General features: G+C 43.9%; 1 protein-coding gene across 3 annotated transcripts in view; it reads right to left on the minus strand.

The window, feature by feature from the left end:
* Positions 1-831: 831 nt before the first annotated feature.
* The window catches only part of TYRO3 (TYRO3 protein tyrosine kinase), a 41,863-nt gene continuing 19,938 nt past the window's right edge, over positions 832-22,756 (minus strand). For all 3 annotated transcript variants that reach the window (XM_062576825.1, XM_062576824.1, XM_062576826.1), the window contains 12 exons: positions 21,919-22,061; positions 20,519-20,663; positions 16,208-16,337; positions 15,265-15,365; positions 14,396-14,491; positions 12,050-12,130; positions 10,323-10,415; positions 9,461-9,582; positions 9,048-9,157; positions 7,879-8,038; positions 6,368-6,504; positions 832-3,321 (listed from right to left, as the gene is read on the minus strand). In XM_062576825.1, coding sequence (XP_062432809.1) covers positions 2,868-3,321; positions 6,368-6,504; positions 7,879-8,038; positions 9,048-9,157; positions 9,461-9,582; positions 10,323-10,415; positions 12,050-12,130; positions 14,396-14,491; positions 15,265-15,365; positions 16,208-16,337; positions 20,519-20,663; positions 21,919-22,061 — 1,772 coding nt within the window. In that variant the 3' untranslated portion in view covers positions 832-2,867. The remainder of the gene's footprint in view (positions 3,322-6,367; positions 6,505-7,878; positions 8,039-9,047; positions 9,158-9,460; positions 9,583-10,322; positions 10,416-12,049; positions 12,131-14,395; positions 14,492-15,264; positions 15,366-16,207; positions 16,338-20,518; positions 20,664-21,918; positions 22,062-22,756) is intronic.

Consider the following 22,756-nt stretch of genomic DNA (forward strand, 5'->3'; position numbering starts at 1 on the left):
TAGCTCTTCTTTTGGTGTTGCTTCTCCCGCCCACAGGCCAGCCTCACTTGTACCTGGTCTGACCAGGCTGGCATGCAAAAGCATTAAATCATCGGTTGAACTAGATCCAAGGGACATCACTGGGCAATGGAACCTTAAAATAATAACGAAATCAGCCACTCGGTGCTTAGGAAGCCGTTTTTCCTGCATTGCAGATGGGGGGTGAGTGCTCCTACCGTTTCCCGTCACTCTTCCTCTCTGCGTGAGCTGGCAGGCAGAGGGCGTGCAACATGCTGTTTGCGGATGAAGAAGAAAAGCGTGAGGTACACCTTTTCTTCTCAGTGAGCTGGAAATCCAGGGGCTCTTTTATGTTATGTTTGGAACATATGACGCAGCAGCTGAATACAACCCACTGCCTCCAAACCACTCTTCCACAGACAGCATTGCTGGTAATTGGACGGGTGTAAACAGGTTTGAGGAAGAAGGACCAACAAAGTTCAATTTTCATGGAGGATGAAGCATTTTCCAGTTAAAGCTTCTCCTCCTGCTCCCGCACAGCTGGGGCCAGAGAAGCTGGTGCTTCGGGGAGCACCAGCCCATGTTCACTAGAGCTGGGGCTTCACAGCCCCAAGGTAAAAGCCCTGCGGCGTGACCCTGCCACCTTGGAAGGCCAGAAACGTGCTCTGCCTCCAGGAAAGTGGCTTAATCACATGTGATAAAGGGAGAACCACTGCTTTTAGCTGTGATGGAGAGATTCACTATCAGACTAACCGCTTTTACTAATGATCCCGGGAAGTGAGAAAATCCTTCCAGAGCATCACCACAAACTCTGTCACAGATAAAAAACTGGGACTCAGACACAGTACATGTTTTATTATTTTAAAAAATGCATAAAAACTAATGACATGCTTCCCAAAGTTAGAGTCTGTATGTACAGTCTGTATGTATCTCCACTTCCCAGGCAGCTGCAGGGAGCATAGCTTTCCACCCTCCCTGCAAACAGGTGTCCCAGCACAGGTTTTTCCCTTATAATTTGTTAGGTGTTACCTTCTCACCTGCATTTACAGGATCCCAGCCCACTGAAGAGAAAACCCTGTACTGCCTGGGCTGTAAGATGGTGCAGTTTGTATTTGTGACTGAGAAACTGTACCGAACTTCTGCAGATGTCTGTAGGACATCATTTTTTAGCAGGAAACTTTACAGAAAGGACTTGTGCCCAAACCCCAGGCTGAAATTTCCCTTCCCTAGGAAGTGTTCACAATAGGGGCTGAAATTGGACCTGAATTTTGTAGTTAGCCCCCAAGCTGACAATAACCAAATATTGGGCATTGAAGCATGGAGTGTTCTGATACCAAGTCTGCAGTCTAATTTGATCTATTGGTCCCACCTTCAACTACTCAGCAAATTATGACATTTATGGTATTTGCTTCTAAGGAAGAGCAATGTGGAATTTTAAGTCATATGATACTGCTGAGTTTTCAGGGCATTGGGAATAAAACAAATTAAGATTGAGCAAATATTTAGGATAAATAGAGTAAGATGTAACTGAACTTCCTTGCATGTGCTGAGAACCACTGCACAAAACAAATGCTGATTTACACTAAAATATTAAATTATTAAAAACCACACAAGCGCTTGCAGTTATAGTGAGTCAGACATGCTGATTGTAAAACAAAACAAAACTCGAAGAGCAAAACCACTAATTTTGCTCTGTATGGAAGGCTGCAGTGATACTAGCCTATGATCTGATGTGGCTTTTACAGCGTGCCTGAAGACCTCCTTAAAAGGATGGCCAGTGGTTCTCAAGCTTTTTCATAACGAGGACCCTGCCTTTCGAGAGAGATCTCTAGGGGATCCTTCCTCCTCCAGCACACACACCTTCCAAAACTGATTTCACATCTTCACTACAGCAGCTACAGCACTTGGTTATTTGAAAAAGTAATAGGACAACTAAAGAGAAAGATTAAAGCAATCCTATTTTAAAGCAAATGCTGAATCCTGCTCTCACTGAATCCAATGCAAGTCTACAGGCTGCCATTCTCTGTCTAGGCTGTCTCCTTCTTCTCCTGGAGGGCAGCACTTTGCATTAAGCAGCACTGTTTCCCCATTCAGCTGTTAAGTCCCCTCTGCACAGCTTCCTTTCGATTCCTTTGAAGTTAGAACTTGTCCTCACATATGCCGGTTGCTCCCCCTCCCTTCACTTTTTAATGCCAGCTGCAAGTCTGGTCAGGACTGAATTGCCATCAAACAGAAGACAAAAAAATACACAAAAGAAGTATAACGGTTGAAGAGGGATGCTGGATTTTCCTTGTTTCCAATTTCATCGCTCACTAAAGCATCTGAAACTCTTAGAAGAGCCCTGGCCCAAGGAAGCAGCAAGTGTCACTGCATGAAAACTGTCAGATGTTCAAAGTCACTGCTGGACTGAAGCAGATCTGCAGATTGCAGTTTGAGAACCACTGAGGTAGGCAGCAAGTCTAGGCAGTACTGCTGAGTAAACACAAAGGGGATTTTACCCTGTTGTTCTGAATGACACTGTAAATATCCATTAGTGTTTTCAGAGGTACCAGGCCCAAAGTTATGCAGCCGGGGTGGAAAACAATATCTACACAAGAGCGAGCACTGACAGAACAGCAGGCACATTTGGCTCTACTCTGGCAGTCAGCGAGAAGGAGCAGAGCACAGACTCGACTGCCTGCCTTAGCATCAAACTCCCTTCAGTGGGATGTGACCAACCTATAATCCTACTGCCCTCATTCCCCACATCCAAGAGGCTGCGAGGGCCAAGGTCTTTCCAAGCTGTCCACCTCTGCGGCCCACACGCACAGTGAAAGCTGCAGTGGCTGCCTGGAGACTCTGTGCTGCTCAAAGCCATTCCAGACGCGGTGTCAGAAAATCTGGTGCTGTGGCTCTGCAACTGCACATATCCCGTCCCAAGGAAGCAGAGTATCACTGTTACGTACAGGCTGGCAACTTTTCTCTCCTTCAGCCTCTAGCTCATACAGAAGGCTTTTGTCCTCCCCTTCTGCTGCATCTGGATGTCTTTCACCATCAGCCTCATCTCCAAGGCACAGGGGGCTCATGATGTAGCGATAGTCACTAGTGACAGCAGCTGCTGCCCCAGCCGTGCTCTCCTCACTGTCCACATCCCCGAAGGAGGCGTGCAAGGCTGGGTCACTTGCAGGATCCTCTTTGTCCTTCCCAATGTTGACATAGAGAGGATCTTGACTGGAAGAGAGTGTGGACATCCTCCCTCGAATCATTTCCAGCTGGGACCGGAGCACCCCAAAGCTTGGGCGTAGCTTGGGCTCAGGATGCCAACATCTGCACATGAGATCATAGCTGCAACAGAGAGACAAGAGCACTGAGAAAAGCCTCCATCCCACTGCTATAACACCATGTAGCACACTTCCGTACCCCTTCAGTGGCGTCAGGGAAGAGCACTGCTACCTGCAGACCACTAAAATCCTTAACTGCAGTGAGACTCACTTGCAGCATAGCCTCTATCGTTTTCTTTCTTCAGGGCAGAGGGTGGGCTGAGCTCAGAAAATGAAGGCTGGCAAAAAAATTTCATTCTGGCATGTATATATTTGCCTGGAATTTGCAGTGCTTATTTTTTTAAGATTAGATTGCATACATTTGAGTTATTACAGACATTTAGAGACATGCAATACTTTTGCAGTGACTATTGAAAAGCCCAGTCACTCTCCCCAAAACATACTGGCTTTGGGCTTGCACAGGAGACAGCACGTAGGCTGTTACTATGGATCTCTTTCCTCGTTCCATTTTCAGAAGCACTCTCATTCTGTTCAAAATAATAATTTAGAAGGTATGAAAAAAAAATCAAAAAACCCTGTCAAAGGATGCCGAACTTTTTAGAAAAACCTTATTCCATTGTCTGTGGAGAGCTTGAACAGGACTGTGAGTATAACACCAGCTAGTAACAGTTTTTGAACTTATGCACGAGAAAAGTCCCAGTTTATAACTTCTGCTGTGACTGAAGCTGTCATTGCAAACGCTGCAGAGATCCAGTTGTAGAAGGTGCAAGTTATTTCTAGAACCTTCTTCCTCCAAATGCGTAAACTCAGCGTCGCAGGCATAACGCCACCACTGCCGGATGACAGAGCGCCAGCGCGACTGGGAAACGGCCCAACAAATACGTGCAAAGGGCTGCAGCAGGGCTGACGGCGACTTCGAAATACACTGAAATAGCCCTTCTACTCCAGCCGCACCGCCTCGACGCAGAGCACTTGCTCAGCGCTGTGACGGGCTGCAGTCTCAGCTGTGTTACACGGGCAACGTTTCGCCTGAGGGCGAACGCCAGCTGGGCTGCGGCGACGGGCGGCAGCTTCCTCGCTGACCGAACGCGGGCGCGAGGAGAAGCCGCCGGCCCAGCCGGCCCGTGCTGGGGAAGGGGGCTACAAGCGCGGCCCCTCCGATCGCCTCCCGCGCGGGCGGTTCGCGAGCGCCCGCGCTCTGCCGGCCTCCCGCCGGGGCCCGTTCCGCTGGAGCCCTGCCAGGCTCGTTGCCCTGCTCCGTGCATCGTCCTCAAAACTGGCAGCTGCTTCCCCATTTCTTTATTGTTGCCAGTTCTGCAGGGAGCGGGAACAAAGCGCGGTCTCACAGCGCTGGCACTGAGAAGCTCTACAGACAAACAAGCCTCAGTTAGACTTGTAAACAGAAAAAAATCTGATACGGCTTTTGCTGGGGAATAAAGCATTTCATGATGCCTTTTATTTTTATGTCTCTTGCCTGATACCAGCTTTACGAGCCTGTTTTTGATCTCACATTAGCTTTACAGAAAGCTTCAATGCTTCGCTTGTCTTAATCCTGATCTACAGCCCTCAAAAGTGGTAGAAATAACTCAAAACACTCCACAGACTTTCTACTCTGCAGGACCAAAGCAAGCTCGCTGCCAACAACAGAAATCTAGTTGAGGAAAAAAGGTAGAGAACTAGGAGCAGCTGTGCTGGATCAGCCCCAAAGCCCACCTGCCTCAAGACCCTGCCTCTGACAGCGGCCACTAGCAGAAGCTTGGGGAAAGCACGTAAGGTGAAGATGAGCGCACACAGTGAGATCTTCTCGACACATCCTCTCAGCTCTCAACAATCTGTAATTGAGAGGCCTCTCAAAATGGAGATTGTGGCTTTTTCAGTAGTTTTTGATGCATTTTTCTTCAGTGCCTGGTAGCTTTCTGAATCTTGTCTATACTTTTGTCATCTGTAACAACATGGGGCCATAAACTCCACAACTTGGAGCCAAAGCTACTCACAGTAGTTGAGATACAGACTTACAGAATTTAAGCAGTGGTATATTGATGTTTTCATTTAAGTTTAGGAATAGTTAAAATGAACTGCTGAGAAGACAAAAACGTACAGCTTCAGTAACAGGAGTACAGATTATTCCCTCATGTAGAAAACAAGGCTGTAGAACAGAAACCACAAAAAATATTCCACCATCATAGCAGAAAGGGGTGGGGGGAGGGTGCTTCCATGGGTCCCTTTTATAAACAAGGAATAGCTTGAAAAGGTCCCTAAAGCCAGTGTAAAGGCAGTCAATACAGCTCAGGCATCTATTTCAACCCTACGGGTATACTCTATGAATCTTTTCCAGCCACAAACCTTGGAGCAATGACTTCTGAGCACACATTTCACACAACCTGCCGGCAAAGAGTGTACCCTCAGCTGCCAGAAGGCAAGACTGTGGGCCTGGCTATTCAGAGGCCACAGAGGATGCAGTATGTGGCTGTCTGTTTCCCAGATAGCTGTCCAAAAATCTTCCCGCAAGTCTAAAAATGTCTGAAATCAATATCCAAAGATTGTTGCCGTTTTGTTTCCACCTGTAGTTTAAGGTGGGACATTGATCCACAGAGCTTTAGATCCTTGTGTCCCCTCCTTCTCTTTTATCCTGCTATTTTTGGTGAGATTAGCAGATGTGATTTTGAAAAAACAAACCTAGCTCTGAAAGACATATGCCAGCCACTGGCTCTGCAATTTACTTTCCTCACTGTCTCCTAGATTGTTTGTCCATTTGGCGTTTGTGATGTGCCACGAAACTCATCTCTTTTCTTAGATGCTGGCCTGAGAGAGGCAGGGAGCAGTGAGTTTCTGGAAACACAGTTACAGTTTCCGCAAAGCCAAGAGCCTCTAATGTTGATACTGCTCATGCTCCTGAGCCAAGTTAGCTGCTTGTGTAGCTACCACAGGTTCCAGGGAGCTCTGCCAGCAGAGAATATTGGGTAGCTAACCCAGTGACTTTCTAGCGAACACCTCTGTGTACTGAAAAGTGGAGAGATTCAGATCACAGCCCCAGCCAGCTGCTTCTGTTTCCTTCCAGTAAGCCAAACTTCTCAGGGACTCAAATGTCAGCGAAGAGAGGAAGTACTCACACATCCTCCAGGCACTCCGGTGGCTGCTTCAGCCTGTTCCCACTGATGAGGTAGTTGTAGATTTCTGCATTCTCAATGCCAGCGTAAGGGGTTTGCCCTCGGGTCACGATCTCCCACATGGTCACCCCAAACGCCCACTGAAAGGGAACAGCAAACAGAGCTAGTGAGCACATAGTTCCGTGCTTGCTGGGGCAGGGTTTTGGTATGCTCAGCATGGGCCAGACTGCGGCTTTGGCACAGTTCGACTATGCCTCTAGCTAGGAAAAAAAAAAAAAAAAAAAAAAAAAAAAAAAAGACCCAGCTGATGTTGCTGATGCTCACGCATTATCTCAGGAGACAGTTGAAGGCCCTGCCCAGAGAAATCCTGCAGTGGAGCAGGGGGACCTCAGAGTTGCAGCTGCCTCTCACCTGCAAACCTCTCCCAAGGATCTCCCACTTACGGTTTTTGAAAGTATGTGGTATCAGTTTTGTGATTTTCAGCTATACAAAGGTATTGCTTTGGGGTTCACAGATCAGATGCTTAATTTACTGAGCCAGATTCTGGGTTACTGGGAATGTATAGGTATAACTGAAAGCCAAGTTTAGCCAATGAGCAGGGGAAGTAACCACTTTTGGCTCATGTTGTTTTTGCTCTGTGTAGTACAGTTATACCTGTACACTTGAACCTAAACTGCAGTGTTCATTAGGTGCAAAATATGGTTCCCTTAAACAAAATGCTGGTCAGTTTCTGTGATCATCAGTCACTAAACACTGTCTACAGTGGTTATGCCAATCACTGGGTGACATTACAACTGAGTTACAAGGACGTCCTGGCTATCTCTTCAGAAACACTGACATGGACAACTGGGAAGACAAGTGCAAAGCCATGAAGGACAAAACTAATAGGAAACCAGATCAGAAGACGGAAGAAAGTATCAAAAGGAGAAGGAAGGGGAAAAAAAAAAGAAAAAAGGAAGAGGAAATGAAGAAGTTTGTTTCTTACGTGATGGGTTTAGTCTCACTCCCAAAGCAAAGTGTTATGGGGAGGAGTATCTAAGCACTGATACACTTGGAGTTTAAGAAATTCCATCAATGCCCTCTGTAGGCTGGAATACTATTGCTACACTTGTACATGAGTGTATAGGCCATGTGCATGGGAGATCCAGTCACCTTCAAATTGTAATGCAGAACAGAAAGGAAAAGGAATAAGAGTAAGACATTACACAGAAAGGAAAAGGAGGATGAAAAAGGAAAAGGCAGAAGGAGGGGATGGGAGAACGAAGAAGGACTGAAAGACAAGAGAAGCAAGAAAGGGGGGTTCATCTCTTCTGTTATACGTAAACCACGCAGATATTTTTGGTCCCAAGATCTGAAAGCACCCATGGTAGAGGTGACACTGTGCCTCACAGATAAGGTACCAGGCAGACTCCCTTTCCCATCGCCAGGGCCTTTTCCCATTCTCAGTGAATACAGAAGGATTCCTTCACTTCCTCAGGAATACAAGCCCCCAAATGCACAACAGTAAAACTTACCACATCACTGTGTGTTGTGTACAGATTATCAGCCAGACTTTCCAGGGCAAGCCACTTCACTGGCAGCTTGGAAGCACAGCCCTGACGATAGTAATCTCCACTGTAGATTTTCTTAGAAAGCCCAAAGTCTGCAACACTCACATTCATGTTCTCATCCAACCTAAGGGAAAGTTTTGATGACTAAGAAAGGCATTTATTGGCCACCTCAGGGAATAGACATCATGCTCCTACATCTCAAAGAACCTCCTGCTTTCCTCAAAATGAGATGTGACTAAAGAGGTACTCAGCTTTCTCTAAAGGAAGTCTACATATTTTTAAAAATATTAAAAAACAGGAAATCAGTACAGGTTTCTCTTAAGTGCCAAAGTAGACTAACAGATCCTTTTCCATTATGACTATCAGGTTCCTGTCTGTACTTCTGGATGTTTAAATGTCATTGGAAATGTGTGTCATTTCACATATTACTGGCTGTTGTAGTTTTCTTCAGAGGCAAAGTTCTATCTGCTATAATGGGTTGTTCCTTACTATGCCTTCAGGTAAGAAGCAGAGGAAAAAAAGGACAAAAAAGGACTTTCTTCTCTTCAAAGCAGGCAAGGCAATCTGAGGACAAGAGCAGCAGTGTGGAATCACAAAATATACTAACCATGCACCTAACCATTTTCAGAGAACATTCTTCACATAAGCAATCCTTCACTTGCTTTGGGTAAACTTTACATTTCTTACACTGTGATAATCAAGTCCACAAAATACATACTAGATATTATGAATATGGATTCCAGGCTATACTCCAAGTTCCTTACTCCTATCACAGCCAAAATATATTCTCTGCTGTTGGCTACCTTATGATACAGAGCAAATAGCCCCTGCTGACACAAACCAGCAGAGTGGCTAATTACAAAAAATGTATTATGGACCCTGCAGACACACGTGCAAACCTGTGTTGGAATAGCTTCCTATAAAAAGGGGTGGTTTGGAAGCTCAGTAGGGGCTTAGGAGTTTCTGCCCCTGCCCTGGCCTGACCATGGCTCCTCTCTGCCTACTGTCACTTGGAAACGAAGACTGGCATCCTGGGACAGGATCCCTCCATGCTTCTGTCCTGCAAAAGGCTTCTCGTGCCTCTCTCAGCCACACCAGTCTCTCTTTTCTCTAAAAGCTCATAGTTCACTTACATGCAGTTCCGAGCTGCAAGATCCCTGTGTATGAAGTTTTTTGAGCTCAGATACTCCATCCCACTTGCAATGTCAATCATGAACTTGAGGAGTGTCTGAACAGGCAAATTCTGAAAGAAGTAACAGTTTAAATTCTGTTCCTGGAAATTCATGGCAAAACTGCAACATTTACCACTAACTCATTGAGCAGGGATACTGTGATACAGAGAGGGAATGGAAAGGAGGAGTTGCTCCTCAAAGTGGGTAGCATTAAATACATTCACTTCAACATCATATCCCAACCACAACTTCCATTGGTGTCAGAGTCTGGTTATCTGCCAATAGCTTTGGGAGATCAATCCTGAACTAATCTGAGTATGATCTCTGAAAATCTGCAACCTCCCAGAAAGAATTCTGCAATAAGGAAGACTTACAAAAGGGTTTTCCCCAATTCGTGACATCAGCAGAAAAGCATGAAGGTCTCCATGCTTCATAAAAGGCAGGATCACCATTGGAATTGGGAGCCGACCCTTGGGACGACTTCGTAGACTGACTCCTAATGAGGATACAGAGAACAAAGGGTTTTTAGCAAACAGATCAGTCCCGAGGGGAATTTTACAGACTGTTGTGCCTTTCTCTTTAGAATCTGGAGGAAAAGATGCCTTTTTGGAGGGTAGATTCCATGCTCCAAGCTCCTTAGCATGACTTCATGCCAGGAGGTGTTGAGGTATCTCTAATCCAGCTATCCTCAAGAGGAATACTAAGTACCCACTGCCTCTCAGCTTCTTATAGGACTGGCTTTAAACGTTTCCAGATTCACTCCAGATCAGATTGCCCCCGATCCAAGGGTCAGCAGAGCATCTCCAAATTCTAGAGACTGACCATGTTCCACAGTGTCTATGCATGGATGTCTTGCTTCTTACTCAATATTTCAGAAAGGATAAATTTCCTATCCCCTTACTTTTTACCAATCCAGCCCTCCACATTTCACAGTGGTTTAAACATCTCTCAGATAATCAAATACAGCACTGGCAAGAACCCAAGAAATGACTTAAACAAGAGAGGTTGATGCATGTTGCGAGCACTTATACACCCTCTGACTTCCTCCAAGCCTGGGAGGAGCAACACTAATACACACAGGACTCCAGCCTGCTACATGGTTGTTCCCTACAGCACCAGCGGTGACTGCATTAAAACTGCTGTTGGTTTGCAATGCCTGTGAGCATGTGAGGCTGTGTGGGATCCTGCAGGATGGGAGGAGCTTTTTGGCCCCATGAAGCAGAACCACTCACTCACCGATCAGTTTAGTAACGTGTGGGTGGTCAAACTCCTTCATGCACGCAGCCTCTCGCAGGAACTCCTCAATGTCAGTCGAGGTGAAGATATCCGCTGGAAAGAAGTGACAATAACCTTTGTCAGTGGCTCCAAGGGGCATTACAGATAATCATTATTGGAAGTTTGTTCTTTGAGGTAGAGCATATCCTTTCAGTCCTGCAGCTAGATCAGTCAGTTTACAACAAAGCAGAGCCTGACACTTTCTCCTGGGATGGGCAGCAGTAAACATGTATCAGGGACATCTGGTGAACTGATTCTTGGCAGAAAAAAGACCTGCTGATTAGCAGCTCTTTTCTCAGCAACAACTTTCCTTGGAAGCTGTGGAAATCATGTGGGTTAAAGATGTAAGAATTAATTAGCTAAAAGAAGCTAAATTATAATGGTGAGAGAGAGAAGATAGCATACAAAATTAAAGAAAATGTTGAAACTGACTGGATAACCTGGAATCCCAGGCTAACATGGTACAGCCCAATTAATCTATGACCAGGATGTCATGAAAGATCAAAGCTTTTACATCGCTATGCATGACTGATTCTAATCTGCATTTAATGTGCAAGAGCTAAGATTTCTTAAGTACCCACAGTTCTGGAGAGTTTGGACAAAATTCAGCAGTGATATAAACCAGCATAAGTTTGGAGTAAATTATTTCTCATTGCTATTATTCCAGATTTACAGAGGTATAGCAATCAGGAGTTACTCCAGGGGGCTACTTTCCCTGCTGCTACTGCTGAATTTAGTGGGAGTCCTCCATTGGACTCCAGTCTTACAGGCAAATGTTCACTTTACTCATTTAAGTATGATTCAGAAGACAAAAGTAAATTCCCTTTTCACAATCAGTGGAGAAAGAAAATACCTCTGGAGAGCAATACAGAGTTCCCATTAGATGCCTGAAGGTAGACAACTTGACTATCCACAAAGGGGCTTGCAAACTGATCAGAATTATTGTTGAAACTGGAGAAAACGATGAAACTCAAGAGTAATGTGGTATTAGTGAATTTAGTGGGGGCCCCATCAGCTCTAGAGATAAGCAAGTATCTCTCTGCTTTATGTCAGCCACAGTTAATTTTCGTTCTGTGGGCAATGGAGGCAAAGTAACACAGGTTTTTATATGTATATACGAACACATTTGCTTTGACTTACGCTTGTCTATTAATTATTCTTCCCGTTACAGACTTCTGCCTTATGAGTATGATAGTTGCCTTTGTACCAAAGGACAAATCAGATGGGAGGATGGGAGTTAGCCTACTTTGTCACCTACACCTAATCGATACAGCCCAGCCCAAACACTCCTGTTTATTCTAGGATATGTGCCTGAAAGAATATTAGCCCTGAATTATTAGGGCTAAGCAGATCTGCCTATACGTTAGGAATGTAGTGTTGCGTTGAATCAAGTAACTGAGTAAGATCCTCCGTGCACAGAAGCAGCTGTGGCTATAGCTTGCTTTTGGTTACACTCCCCACATGGTAGGTGCTGTACAACCGAGGTTGGAACTCTCCCCTGAAAAGCTTACATGATTAAAAGACTGATGTGGAAGGGATGGGAAAGAGAACATACAAGAAGTGACTGGGAAGCACAGAAAAGAGTAAGGAAGAACATTGCGGGATGTCTGCTGAAGAACAGGACAGACAGTGTTTAATCTTTCCAAGCTCTTTGCTTATGTACTTCAGATAGCCCTGCTCCCACTTACCTTTCAGCATCTTCACTGCCACTTTCTGGAAAGAGCCATCATCTAGCTTCAGTAACGCCTCTCGAACTGACCCAAATTCCCCTGCAAAATGATCAGAGTATGCAGTGAGGGAAGAGTTTCTAGTGAAGAATGTATGATTCACAGCAGGTTCACTACAGAGGTCACTGAGAAAGAAGCTGAACAACTGTGAGGAACGCAGCTTCCAGCTCCATTTTTCATTCTGCAGTTCCAGCCAGCTGCTATCAGCATTCATGTGCCTAGAAGATGTAGCAAAACTAGCAGACAGGGACCACTGTCCTGGCAGTCCAGAAAGCAAAGGAAATGAGAGAGAAAGCAATCCTTTGCCAGCTGGAGATGCAGAGTCAGAGCACAAGCTGGGATCCCAGGCAGATGTTCCTGGGGAAGTTATATTGTGAGGGATGTAGCTGAGTGAGACCCTGGTCAGAAAGGGAGCTATTAGACGAAGCAGTGAATGGATGTGTTGGCTGAGGAAGCTTTCAGCATTTGCAGCTCTTAGGGATGGCAGCTGTCTGAGCTGACAGTCCAGTAATGGTGCCAAGATTCAATCAACTGAGACACAATCAGACCTTACCTCTCTAAATTCAAGGAACAGTTTTCATGACTCACTGCTGACCAGACAATAGACAAAACACTTGTGTGGGAATGATAATGCTAATTCACTGGAGCAAGTGTTTACCCCTGTGTGTTCTCTGAGGGAGACAAGATGAAGCGCAACTGGCCAAACCCTCTTCAAATTATCTTAGCCTGATGTGGCTTTATACCACTGCATAACAGCCTCTTTGCATTTAGTTTTGACTCTAGATTTTCTCTAATTTTGTAACTTCTTACTCCATTCAAAATGCATTAGTACGAGGGACTATGGTACTGAAAAGAAAGCAGCAAAACATAGCACTAACACCTAACTCAAAAGTATTATCTTTCCACTAGCCTTTCACCAGTGTCCTTCGCTGCAGCATGGCATGTGCTTATTCCACAATAACCACAAGCAGTGGATCAGACCATAAAATAGGAGAAAGAAGGAGCAAAGCTATTTTGCACTGCTTCCATATTGTTGCTCAGTTGCATCTGAGCCTGAGATAATACAGCCATGCTCTCTTCTAATCTCAGTCCTGATCACAAAGTAGGGAGCATGGAACTGAGAGCACACAGCAGACCCTGCCAGCCAACATCTTCTCACTACAACTTCTATCCCCCAAGGTGCCACTGCAGCCTATTTCCGTTCATTACCTGCCATGGGACCAGCCCAGAATGGTTGGACCAGGATCCCAGAAACTGGCGAGGAGCTGACAGTGTTTAATTACTTATCATTGCTAAGTGCTCTGAAACCTCTTTTGCAGGAAGGCCACCTTCCTGCTGTGAAAGAGACTTTCAGGAACACATTTGTTCTGGGAGGGCTGGAGCGGAAGAATGCTCCCAGTGGAGCAGTATCAGAGAACTACACTAAAACAAGTATTACAAAGTATTACAAAGAAAAAGGAAGCTCCCTTTTGCTTATGATCCCTGATCTATGTTCCTCTTTTGGTTACTGGTTTTATCATTCAGTATTCTCACTTCATCCTAAAGATTGCCTATAACTTGAGAAATAGGGAAAGATCATTCAACAATCAGTACATTAGTCTGCAATTTGGGAAATCTAAATTCAAATTCCTGTTTCCATAGAGAGTATCTGGGCCAACCTTTTAGCTAAAGTTTAGCTAAAGTTAACCTAACTTTACTCTGCCCAGCCTCCTGATCTAAAAAACTCAGAAAAATGTTAGAGGCATTGTGTGGGAAATTCAGCAACTCCAGTAAGAAGAGTGCCTAATGGCCTGAATCAATGATGACAAATGCCAGAAAAATGCTGTACCTGTTCTAAATGTGCCTCTTTAACAGCCCAAAATAAAATGTGGAGTCAAATCACCCCAAATGCTGAGAATATCTGAAACTGAATCAACTCATTTTGAGGGCGTGGAGCGTTTGTGGTAGATCATCTTTGTCCCTGTATGGTCTCAGGCCATTTGAATGCCTCCTTGTGTAAATGGAAAGAATTCCTTTGTTTAAACCTCCGAAAGAAATTCACGTACCAGTGAACCAACAGCACTTTGGAAAGCTAAGCATACACTACAGCTCATGACTCTAAGAGCCATATTATAGGTACGGCTTAACCAATATCCTCTTAGTTATGTTAAACCTTTGAACTGTTTTATCCCAGAAGAGGAACTACCATTTCAGTTGCCATCTACAAGCAGAAAGAGAGAAAAACTGCTTATAATGCTTTGCTCTGCTCAGCAGTATTAGTATCACATAGGGAACTTTTAATATAAAGTCTTGTTCAGGTTTTCTTACCCTTGCCCAACATCCTCCCTAAGGTGAACTGCTGTTCCTGGATTAGGACATCTTTGAGTTTTGTCTTCAGCTCATCACTGATCCCCACGCTCTCCACTAGAAAGAAGGAAAGGAAGGGTCAAATAAGGGATAACTGAATATTCTATTACAACATCAAGAACAAAGACAGTGGGAGCATCACCCTAACCCACCATGCAGCACTGCTATGGACAGTCCTGCCCTCACCGAACCAGGAGACAGAAGTGAATCATAGTAACACTGAACACTCCTGGGAGTCAGTTTCTGTTTGAGAAATTACCAGCTCTTGCCCTCCCAGGACAGATCAATTGGTTCACGCTTGCAGTACTGTTCAGCAGACTGAGTTTATATTGTACTGCTAAAATTATTAAGTCCTATCCACCTTACTGTTATATTGCCATAGAATCAAAAGAGTCCCTGTAGCATGACACTGGGGCACAGGAGTGCTGAATTTTTGCCTTGCACTAAAATATACTATGACTGCAGCTGCCAATGGCAAATCCAATGGTGCTATGCATCTGGTAGGGCAATGGCAATTCTGGCCATTCACCTCTGTCAGCCACAGTTCAAATTCAACATGATAGCTTCAGTTTGGGCTATAATGGATGTCCATTCACAAGGCAGTTCAGCCCTATGAGAGGCCACTTCCCAGGGCTAGATAACACAAGGAGTTAGCACACACTAGAGAAGAATCACACCTACCACCCACTCACCGAGTGCCTCAGCCTCACTGTGAATTAATCCCATATTGCTGATTTAAAAACATCAGCTCTAGGCAAAACAGAGAGACAGCACAGTATAGGCATGAACATGGCTTCTCAGGCAGAGTTAACTCAGGCCATTTTACTCACATGTTGCTTCAATGAGCTCTGGGCCCTCCCTGTTGAAAGACCTGGCAGCTCTGAAATGGACTGCTGGATCCCCTCTGCCAACCACGCTGCCGAAGGCATGGCTAGAAGGCAAAAAAGACACAGGGACATGATGACAAGGGCTATTTGCTGCTAAAAGGGTGTGATGAACTATGGATGATTGTTCTCCACTTGCTGTATAAATAATACAGGCTATGTTTTGTTTAAAAGTGTGTAGCTGGTCAGTGGAAAGTGGGAACTGCCTTGCTGGTGTGAGGCTAGAGCGGGTGGGATCCTTCAGAACTAGGGGCAATGATTAAAAGACTCCTCTGGGAATACCTGGGAGAACCTACAGGTTGGGGCAGGTTGCCAGAGCTGCATAAGCTGGGAAGCAGCTGCACAAGGAGGTCAGAGACACTCTGGAAAGAAGGGGATCCTTGCTTGCGGCAGAGAGCAACCCACAGCTACAGTTCAGAGGTGATGGCAGAAGGAGACTATCCTGGGGTCTGAGGGATTCTGGGCAGGCAGGAAAGTTACAAGCATTGCTAAATTGAAAAGTAGCATAGGATAAAGGACCCAACCTATGACAGCATAGAAAATAAGGCAAGATTCATTTGCAGGTCTTTTTTCATTGAATTGCTTATGCAGCACTACTAAGTTCTTAATGAGTTACATTGATCTAATTTATATTTTTGCATTTGAATAAAGCCCCGTCACTAAGGTGAAAATTCTTCTACTACTTTTTGGTCTTCTCAATTTGAAGAAAAGGTAGGGCATTTTCCTGCCAGACTCTAACCCAGGGTCACCCCCCATATTTGTAAAGTTATCCAAAGAAAGGACAAGTAACACTTAATCCACAACACTTCTTCAAAAATAGTGAATCAGAAACCACACTGGAGGAGAAAGTGATGGCCTCTCTAACTGCTTCACAGAGAATCTCTCTTACCCAAACCGAGTTTCCTTTCTTCTCTTTCGAAGGAGGATAAGAGCCAGGGCAACAGCTGTGACCAGAGCTGTCAGAATGCCTAATGCCACAGGAACCCAGGATGTCCCATAAGGAGGTTGTCTCTGGCCACCTAGATGGAGGACAAAACACCAGTCAGGAAGTAGAAGACTGTCAATGGCTAAATAGATTGTACTGAGACATTTCTTCTTTCTGCTCTTCAACAGAAAAGCCATCCTGCTGGATTTGGTGTGCACAGTGGATCATTGCGCACTAGAACTTGGCATAAACAGCTACTCAGCCAGCAACCAGAAAACTACCTGTTTAACAGAGCAAAGGCAGAGCAGATGCATCCAGTCAAACACTATTCTCAGTTTTGAGCACCAAAGTAAAAAATGCTGCTCTAGATTATACTACTTTACATGAGATTATAATCTGGGGCACTTTCACGTGGAGTTTCAAGACAAAAACGTTGCATTTTGCACACAGATTTCATTCTGCCCTATTTGAGGCAGTCAGGGGAATCTTGACAAGGTGAAAGAGCTACACAGTGCTACCTGACTTCCACCAAGATAACATTTTGAAAGAAAATAGTTCCTGGTGGCAATTTGTTGAAAATATTTAGGTTTCCCCTCTTCACCTCTCCCACAAAAAGGACCCTGTGGAACTTGATATACGCAATAGATTCTCAATATTGTAGGACCTACCAGAGAGGGGCTGGTTTTTAAAAAGTCCCCAAAGAGTCAAAAAAGAAAATTACCCAACTTTATGGCTCCAATTCCAGTCTAATATCTGCTTCCAAAACATATATGTTTTTGACTACAAACTGTCTTTTCTGCAGAAGAAATCAAAATGTTGCCAATCTGAATAAGCTATCAGGGAAGGATAATACTACAGCAATATGGTTTTGAAGAAATACATGTTATCTATGCTTGGCAAACAACAGATGAATTAATCCAATTCCCTGAGAGATGACTTCTCCTCCAAATACAATTGCTAAAGATTAAATGCCAATTTGAGTGGATTTCTTAAAATTTAGGATAGCCCTCATATTACCAAATTGTTTAAGAACAAAGAATAGGTAACAGGTCCCAAAGTATTTCCTTCATCTTGGCACTTGCTTGGTCACAATGAACAGTTGACTGTGCTTTACCAGAAGCTAAGGAAGAATCATCCTTGAGGGTATAAGTAATCCTACCATGTGATCCTTGAAAGACGTGTCATGTTAATAGGCTGAGATTTGGAGGAGCTTCTGCTTAGACGTATGCTGGGTGAAAACGAGTCAGATATTCTTGCTGGAAAAGCTCTGTCTGGCAAAGGGCTTCTAAGGCTTGACTACTTGTCGTATTTTCAAGCCATAACATTCAAGTTTTTAAGGAAACATTATTAGTATAGATAAGTAAAATGTAAGGAAACAGAATATAAATACTAGAGTCCACTAAGGAAGCAAAATAGTACTTCTGCTCTTGCAAAAAAAAAAAAAAAAATCAGAGCAGCAGAGCAGTAGCACCCATTTGTCAGCATTCTTATCTCTTCCCATCAAGGTTTTATAAGCACCGTAAACTTTTTGTTGTGCCTTTTGACCTGGCCTTTGAGGCTGCCAGCGGGGACAGAGAGGGATCAGAAACAGAAGCACAACCAAAATACAATGAAAGGTAACTAAAACCATCTCCACAGCTCCCCAGCCAACTTGGGCTGTTCCTGCCAAACAATCGGGAGAGAAATAGTTAACAGCACTGATGTAAAAGGTCCTGTCTGATAGTTAATGATAAGCTTCCCTTTCTCCTACAATGAGAGAAATCTCCTTCAGACTGTTTTTCCAGTCTCTACTAGCTGGCCTGGTGAGATAGCAGAGATTTAGGTCATTTTTGGAGGTGGAGTGGCAGGGGGTGCCCTCCAAAAGGAGGATGGATGAAAAACAAAACAAAACAATTCTCTCTCTCTCTCTCTCTAAACCACTTGCAATCAGGAGCCCAAGTAATGCCACCCACAGTTTCTAACAGACGTGTCAGAAATGGAGCAAAATGCTGAAATCTACTGCTCCTCTTCCTCTGCCCAGAAGTTCACTGCTTCCCACTCTTTCCCTGAACTAGAGAGGATGCTTGCAGCCCAGGTAAGGACCAGATTTCCTCTCCTCCCCCAGTTCTGTTTTTCTCCCGTCTCCTGTGCTCCTCCCTTCCAACAACATATGCATAAGACTGCACAAAGCAGACAGAAGACAGTATTATTAAGTGAGCTTAAATGAGTATTTAGGGGCACTTTGATGATGAGAGAACCCTTTTTATTTCTGCAGTAGTTCTTTTATTGCAAGGTGTACAAAAGACATAATTCAAGAGTCCTCTCCTGCATATGATCACAAAAGTTACAGATAGAAAAATCACTAGACTATTCAGTTCTCCCAGAAATTAAAGCATTTGCTTCTGAAAATGTTTAAATAATCTTTTTAATAGTTCACAAGATCTCTGCATATGCAGGGTGGAGCTTCTACTAGCTTGCTGTGATGACAAATAAGACTTAAAGTTTATATAGGCTTAGTCATCCTTACTGCCGCACTGGGAGCTGGTCAAAAACCACCCCTGGCATTTCTCACATAAAGCAACCAGTGCCAGCCTGCTATTTTAGGAAAGGAAGCAACTCACATTTTCTACCAGGCCTGAATCAAAGCTGCAGGCTTTCTGCAGTTCTGCTGTTCAAGGCCTGTCAGCTTTTCCACAGTGAACCTTTATTTCCAGGTTGTTATGCTTGTGAACAAATGTATGTGCTTTCAGCCAGTGCTTGGCCAAAACAGGCACCACTCCTGATGCTACTTTTCTGAAGTGGTTTGTAAATAAAAGCAAACATTTTGTGCTTTCAGGATTGCCCTATTCCACCTCCCTATACAATGTAAGCCCTATACGTTCCCTGGAGCTTCTTGCCAGTGTTGCCCATTTTCCAGAGGGATTTTCTAATCCTTTCAGGTACTTTTCTTTTGACTTTGGTCTTATCACAGATAATACCTATGCAGAAGGCAGGAGAAACATCATCTGGGGAGGATGTCCACCCTCTAGCAGAGTCAGCTCTGGACCTTTGCACCACTTTATTCTGCTTTAAACAAGTTGAGGACTTTGATCCCACAATGACTGTGAGCTCACATATCACCACCACTAGTGACTTCATTACAAAAAACGCATGGCCAAAGGGCCTTTCTGAGTAACTCACTCATTAAAACCAGCATTAAACACATTACTGCAGTTAGGCCTGCATTTTTTCCCAGCTGCTCTGCCCTTTGCCCTCATCTCCTGCTGGCCTTGGAACCCCAGCTCAAGTTTCCCTTACCACTCCCAAGCATAGAGGCATCAGGAGGAATCAATGTCTGCACGACTCTACAAAAGACATGTGGGGCAGCCAGAAAGCAGCAGTAGATGGATCAGCACGAGAAGGCAGAAATTGGTTCTGGTCCCACAATAGTGGCTGGTGGTAGAACCTCAGGAGATCTGGGATTTTGGCAGGCTTGCACCTCCCTGCCTTCTCATCTTTAATCTGTATTTTGCTTCTGAACTACTTCTCAGTTGTTTTTCAGTTTCCCTCACAATCAGTATTCTTCTTCTTCCAGTCACCTCCCCATATACTGTCCCGCCCTTCTCTTTAGCCAGACTCCTATTTCCCATTCACTGTGAAATTCCAGTGGCAAGTAAATCAACACAAACGGACCTAACTGACAATTTATCACAAAGACTGCTCTCCACACATGCATGTACTTCCCTCCTAACATATCCTTCTGCATGGTCCAAATTGTACAGTACAGCTTCTGTACCATTATTTCACACTTAAACAGCTGTTCAGCTTTTCCATTGAGCATGCTAGACTAGTTTAATAAAAACATTTTAGTAAAAACATTGCAAAAAGCTGTATGGCAATGGTTTAAATAAGGCTCAGCTTAAACTAGTCAGGAATGACCTCAAATTAAACTAAAGAAGAGAATTTACATTAGAAGTGTTTTCTATCACATTTACTCTTGCAAATGTGTGTGACTTAAGCCCAAATGATGGCTATCAAGCCTTCATTTGTATATTTTATATTGCATCCCCCTTCATCCTGCTCTGCACTAAGCACAGCAAAAGCCTGTTAAGACACATCAGTAGCTAGAAGCTGTTTTGTTTATACTAGCTCTTTAAATATCATTTAATTTTCATCCTACTTGATGAAATGTGTTGCATAAAGCCACGTGGCTCAGTTAAGATGTGAGTGCTGAAAGGAGTAGACTTGGAGAAATACAGCAGTCCTACTACTTCCGACATTTTTCCCCAAGGTGATGAGCAGGCAGTGGAAACTCACCCATGACCTCCTGGGCTCCTAGCAGGAAGAGCTCACTCCAGGGCCCACAGCCTGCAGAGTTCAGCACACACACCCTGATGATCAGGTCTTTGTGAGGATTCCACATTGTAAGATTAGCTTTCGTCTCCTGTACAATCATCTCCCCCTGAAAGCAAATAGTAAGAAGTGATAAATTGTCTTAAAAGGCATCCATTATAGAACTTCACTTTAAAACTAAAGCAAACCAGTACTGTACATTTTACTGGCGCAAAAGAATGTGTTGGGAGTTTTGATTCCTGGGTTCTAGTCTCAGCTTTGCCACTAACTCGAGGTGTCATCTTGAGTTTCTCTTCTCGAAGATTGCTAATAGCTTCCCAGGTCATAGGGAAGACAGGAGGTTTAATGATTTCCTGCTTTGAGATCTTTCCATGAAAGTTGCTACAGAAATGATTTTTCTTTTCTCTTCTGTTAAAATACACAATTCCTTTTTCTGTGTTAAACACAAAGATGATCTAACATACTGCAAAGCATCTTACAGTTTTAATCCAAAGGAGCAGCCTGTCTGTTTTAACCTGTTGACCGAATCTCAAACCGCTGCTGAAATTTATGGTCAATTTTCACTTAGATGGAAAAGGCCAACATATTTTCAGTAATTTGAGGTATCTTTTTGATACACATCATTTGCAATAAACCCATGAAGATCTGGTTGCCACCGCTGACAATATAAATTCAGTGGGAATTTACAATGGCAGTCAATGAGGCTGATCTTGTATGAAATGGATTATCAAGAAAGGAAGATCTCTTTTCCCTCTAGCTATCTGTTATTACAGGCTTGTTCATCATTAATAACCACCAGTGAAATTTAAGAAGTGAGAAGCCATAAGAAAAAATGTTGTGAACTTGAAAGGCAGATACTCGTGAAAGGTCAATACTGAAGATCAAATGAAAGGCCTTCTTCCCTGACAGAGTCCCTTTAAGCTTCTTCTATATTGTAAATGCAATAAAGGAATCCACAACATTTTATTGTGATTTACAGTGTTAATCATGCACTTGTTAAATACACCTGTGCTGCTTGAATGCAAACACACAAGTCTAAGTCACAGGAGAGAGAAGGCACAGATCTGCCACACTGAGCAGCTCTTGGGACAGAACTTGGACAGTGGAGGGAGGATTCAGTTCATTTCTCCCTCCTCCTTGTTGTACATGGAGCAGCTGGGAACTGATCTGCCTGCAGATGAACATTGAAGCAAAGGATTTTAAATGTGTGAGAAATGCAGAATTGGGCCCAAACATCTGAAGCCAGAACATTTACACAAAGCGATGACAGGAACCTAGCCCCAGGGACCCAGCACCAGTAAGATTTAATCTGTACATTTTCCACTTCTGTGTCCAGTAGCTCAGCTCCCCTCGGGATCTGTTACCTGAGTTACATTATCCTGAATCCACTCCAGCCTGTATCCCAGGACATTTTCTTTCAGCATGTCTGGAGCCACATCTTCCCACTCCAAAATCAGAGCAGGCTCCTTTTGGATAATACGAATATTTTGTGGGGTGCTGCTTGGAGCTGTAGGCAGAGGACAGAACACAATCACTCAGTGAAAAAAGTAAGGTATTATCCACACTGAAAATCACTGAAAAGACAGCTTCACTCTCTTTTCTGAGATCAGTCAGAGGAGAGTGTATGAGAGGAAAAAAAAAAAAAAACAACTTCTGCAAGCCAACAATCAGCATGTTTGCTTCAAGTGGAGAAGATAAGGTTAAGCCAGCATCTCTTGTTTCACTGCTATCTCTATTTTTACTCCCAAGACTCCAAGGATCTCAGAGACCCAATGGGACATACGCATAGCACACACAAGCCCTGTGGCTGGATCAACTTCTGTCTTACACGTCATGCTGTTAACCACATTTGACTACAGATTATTTTATTTTACTGAAAGTAAGACAGAGAATAGAACAAAATAGGTCCAATGAATTCATGGGACAACTTCACAGATATCTGTTGAGATACTCCAGGAATGAAATATCAGGATGCTTTTGACTCAACTGATTGGTTGGTTTTAGGTCCTAAATAGATTTCATAACTTCAACGTCTTTACTTAAAATTTCTAAAATTTGTTCTGGAAGCCATCAGGGAAGAATAAATGTGAAAATACAATGCCCCATTCCCAGATTCACCCAGAGTAAGAGAAATAAGAATTGCAGGCTGTTAGGAGACCCCGAGAGTGGACAAGCAATCTGACAGTGTCATGTCTGATTGTG

The sequence above is a fragment of the Rhea pennata genome, chromosome 5 (genome assembly GCF_028389875.1).
Source record: "Rhea pennata isolate bPtePen1 chromosome 5, bPtePen1.pri, whole genome shotgun sequence".
In the NCBI taxonomy this organism is placed as follows: Eukaryota; Metazoa; Chordata; class Aves; order Rheiformes; family Rheidae; genus Rhea; species Rhea pennata.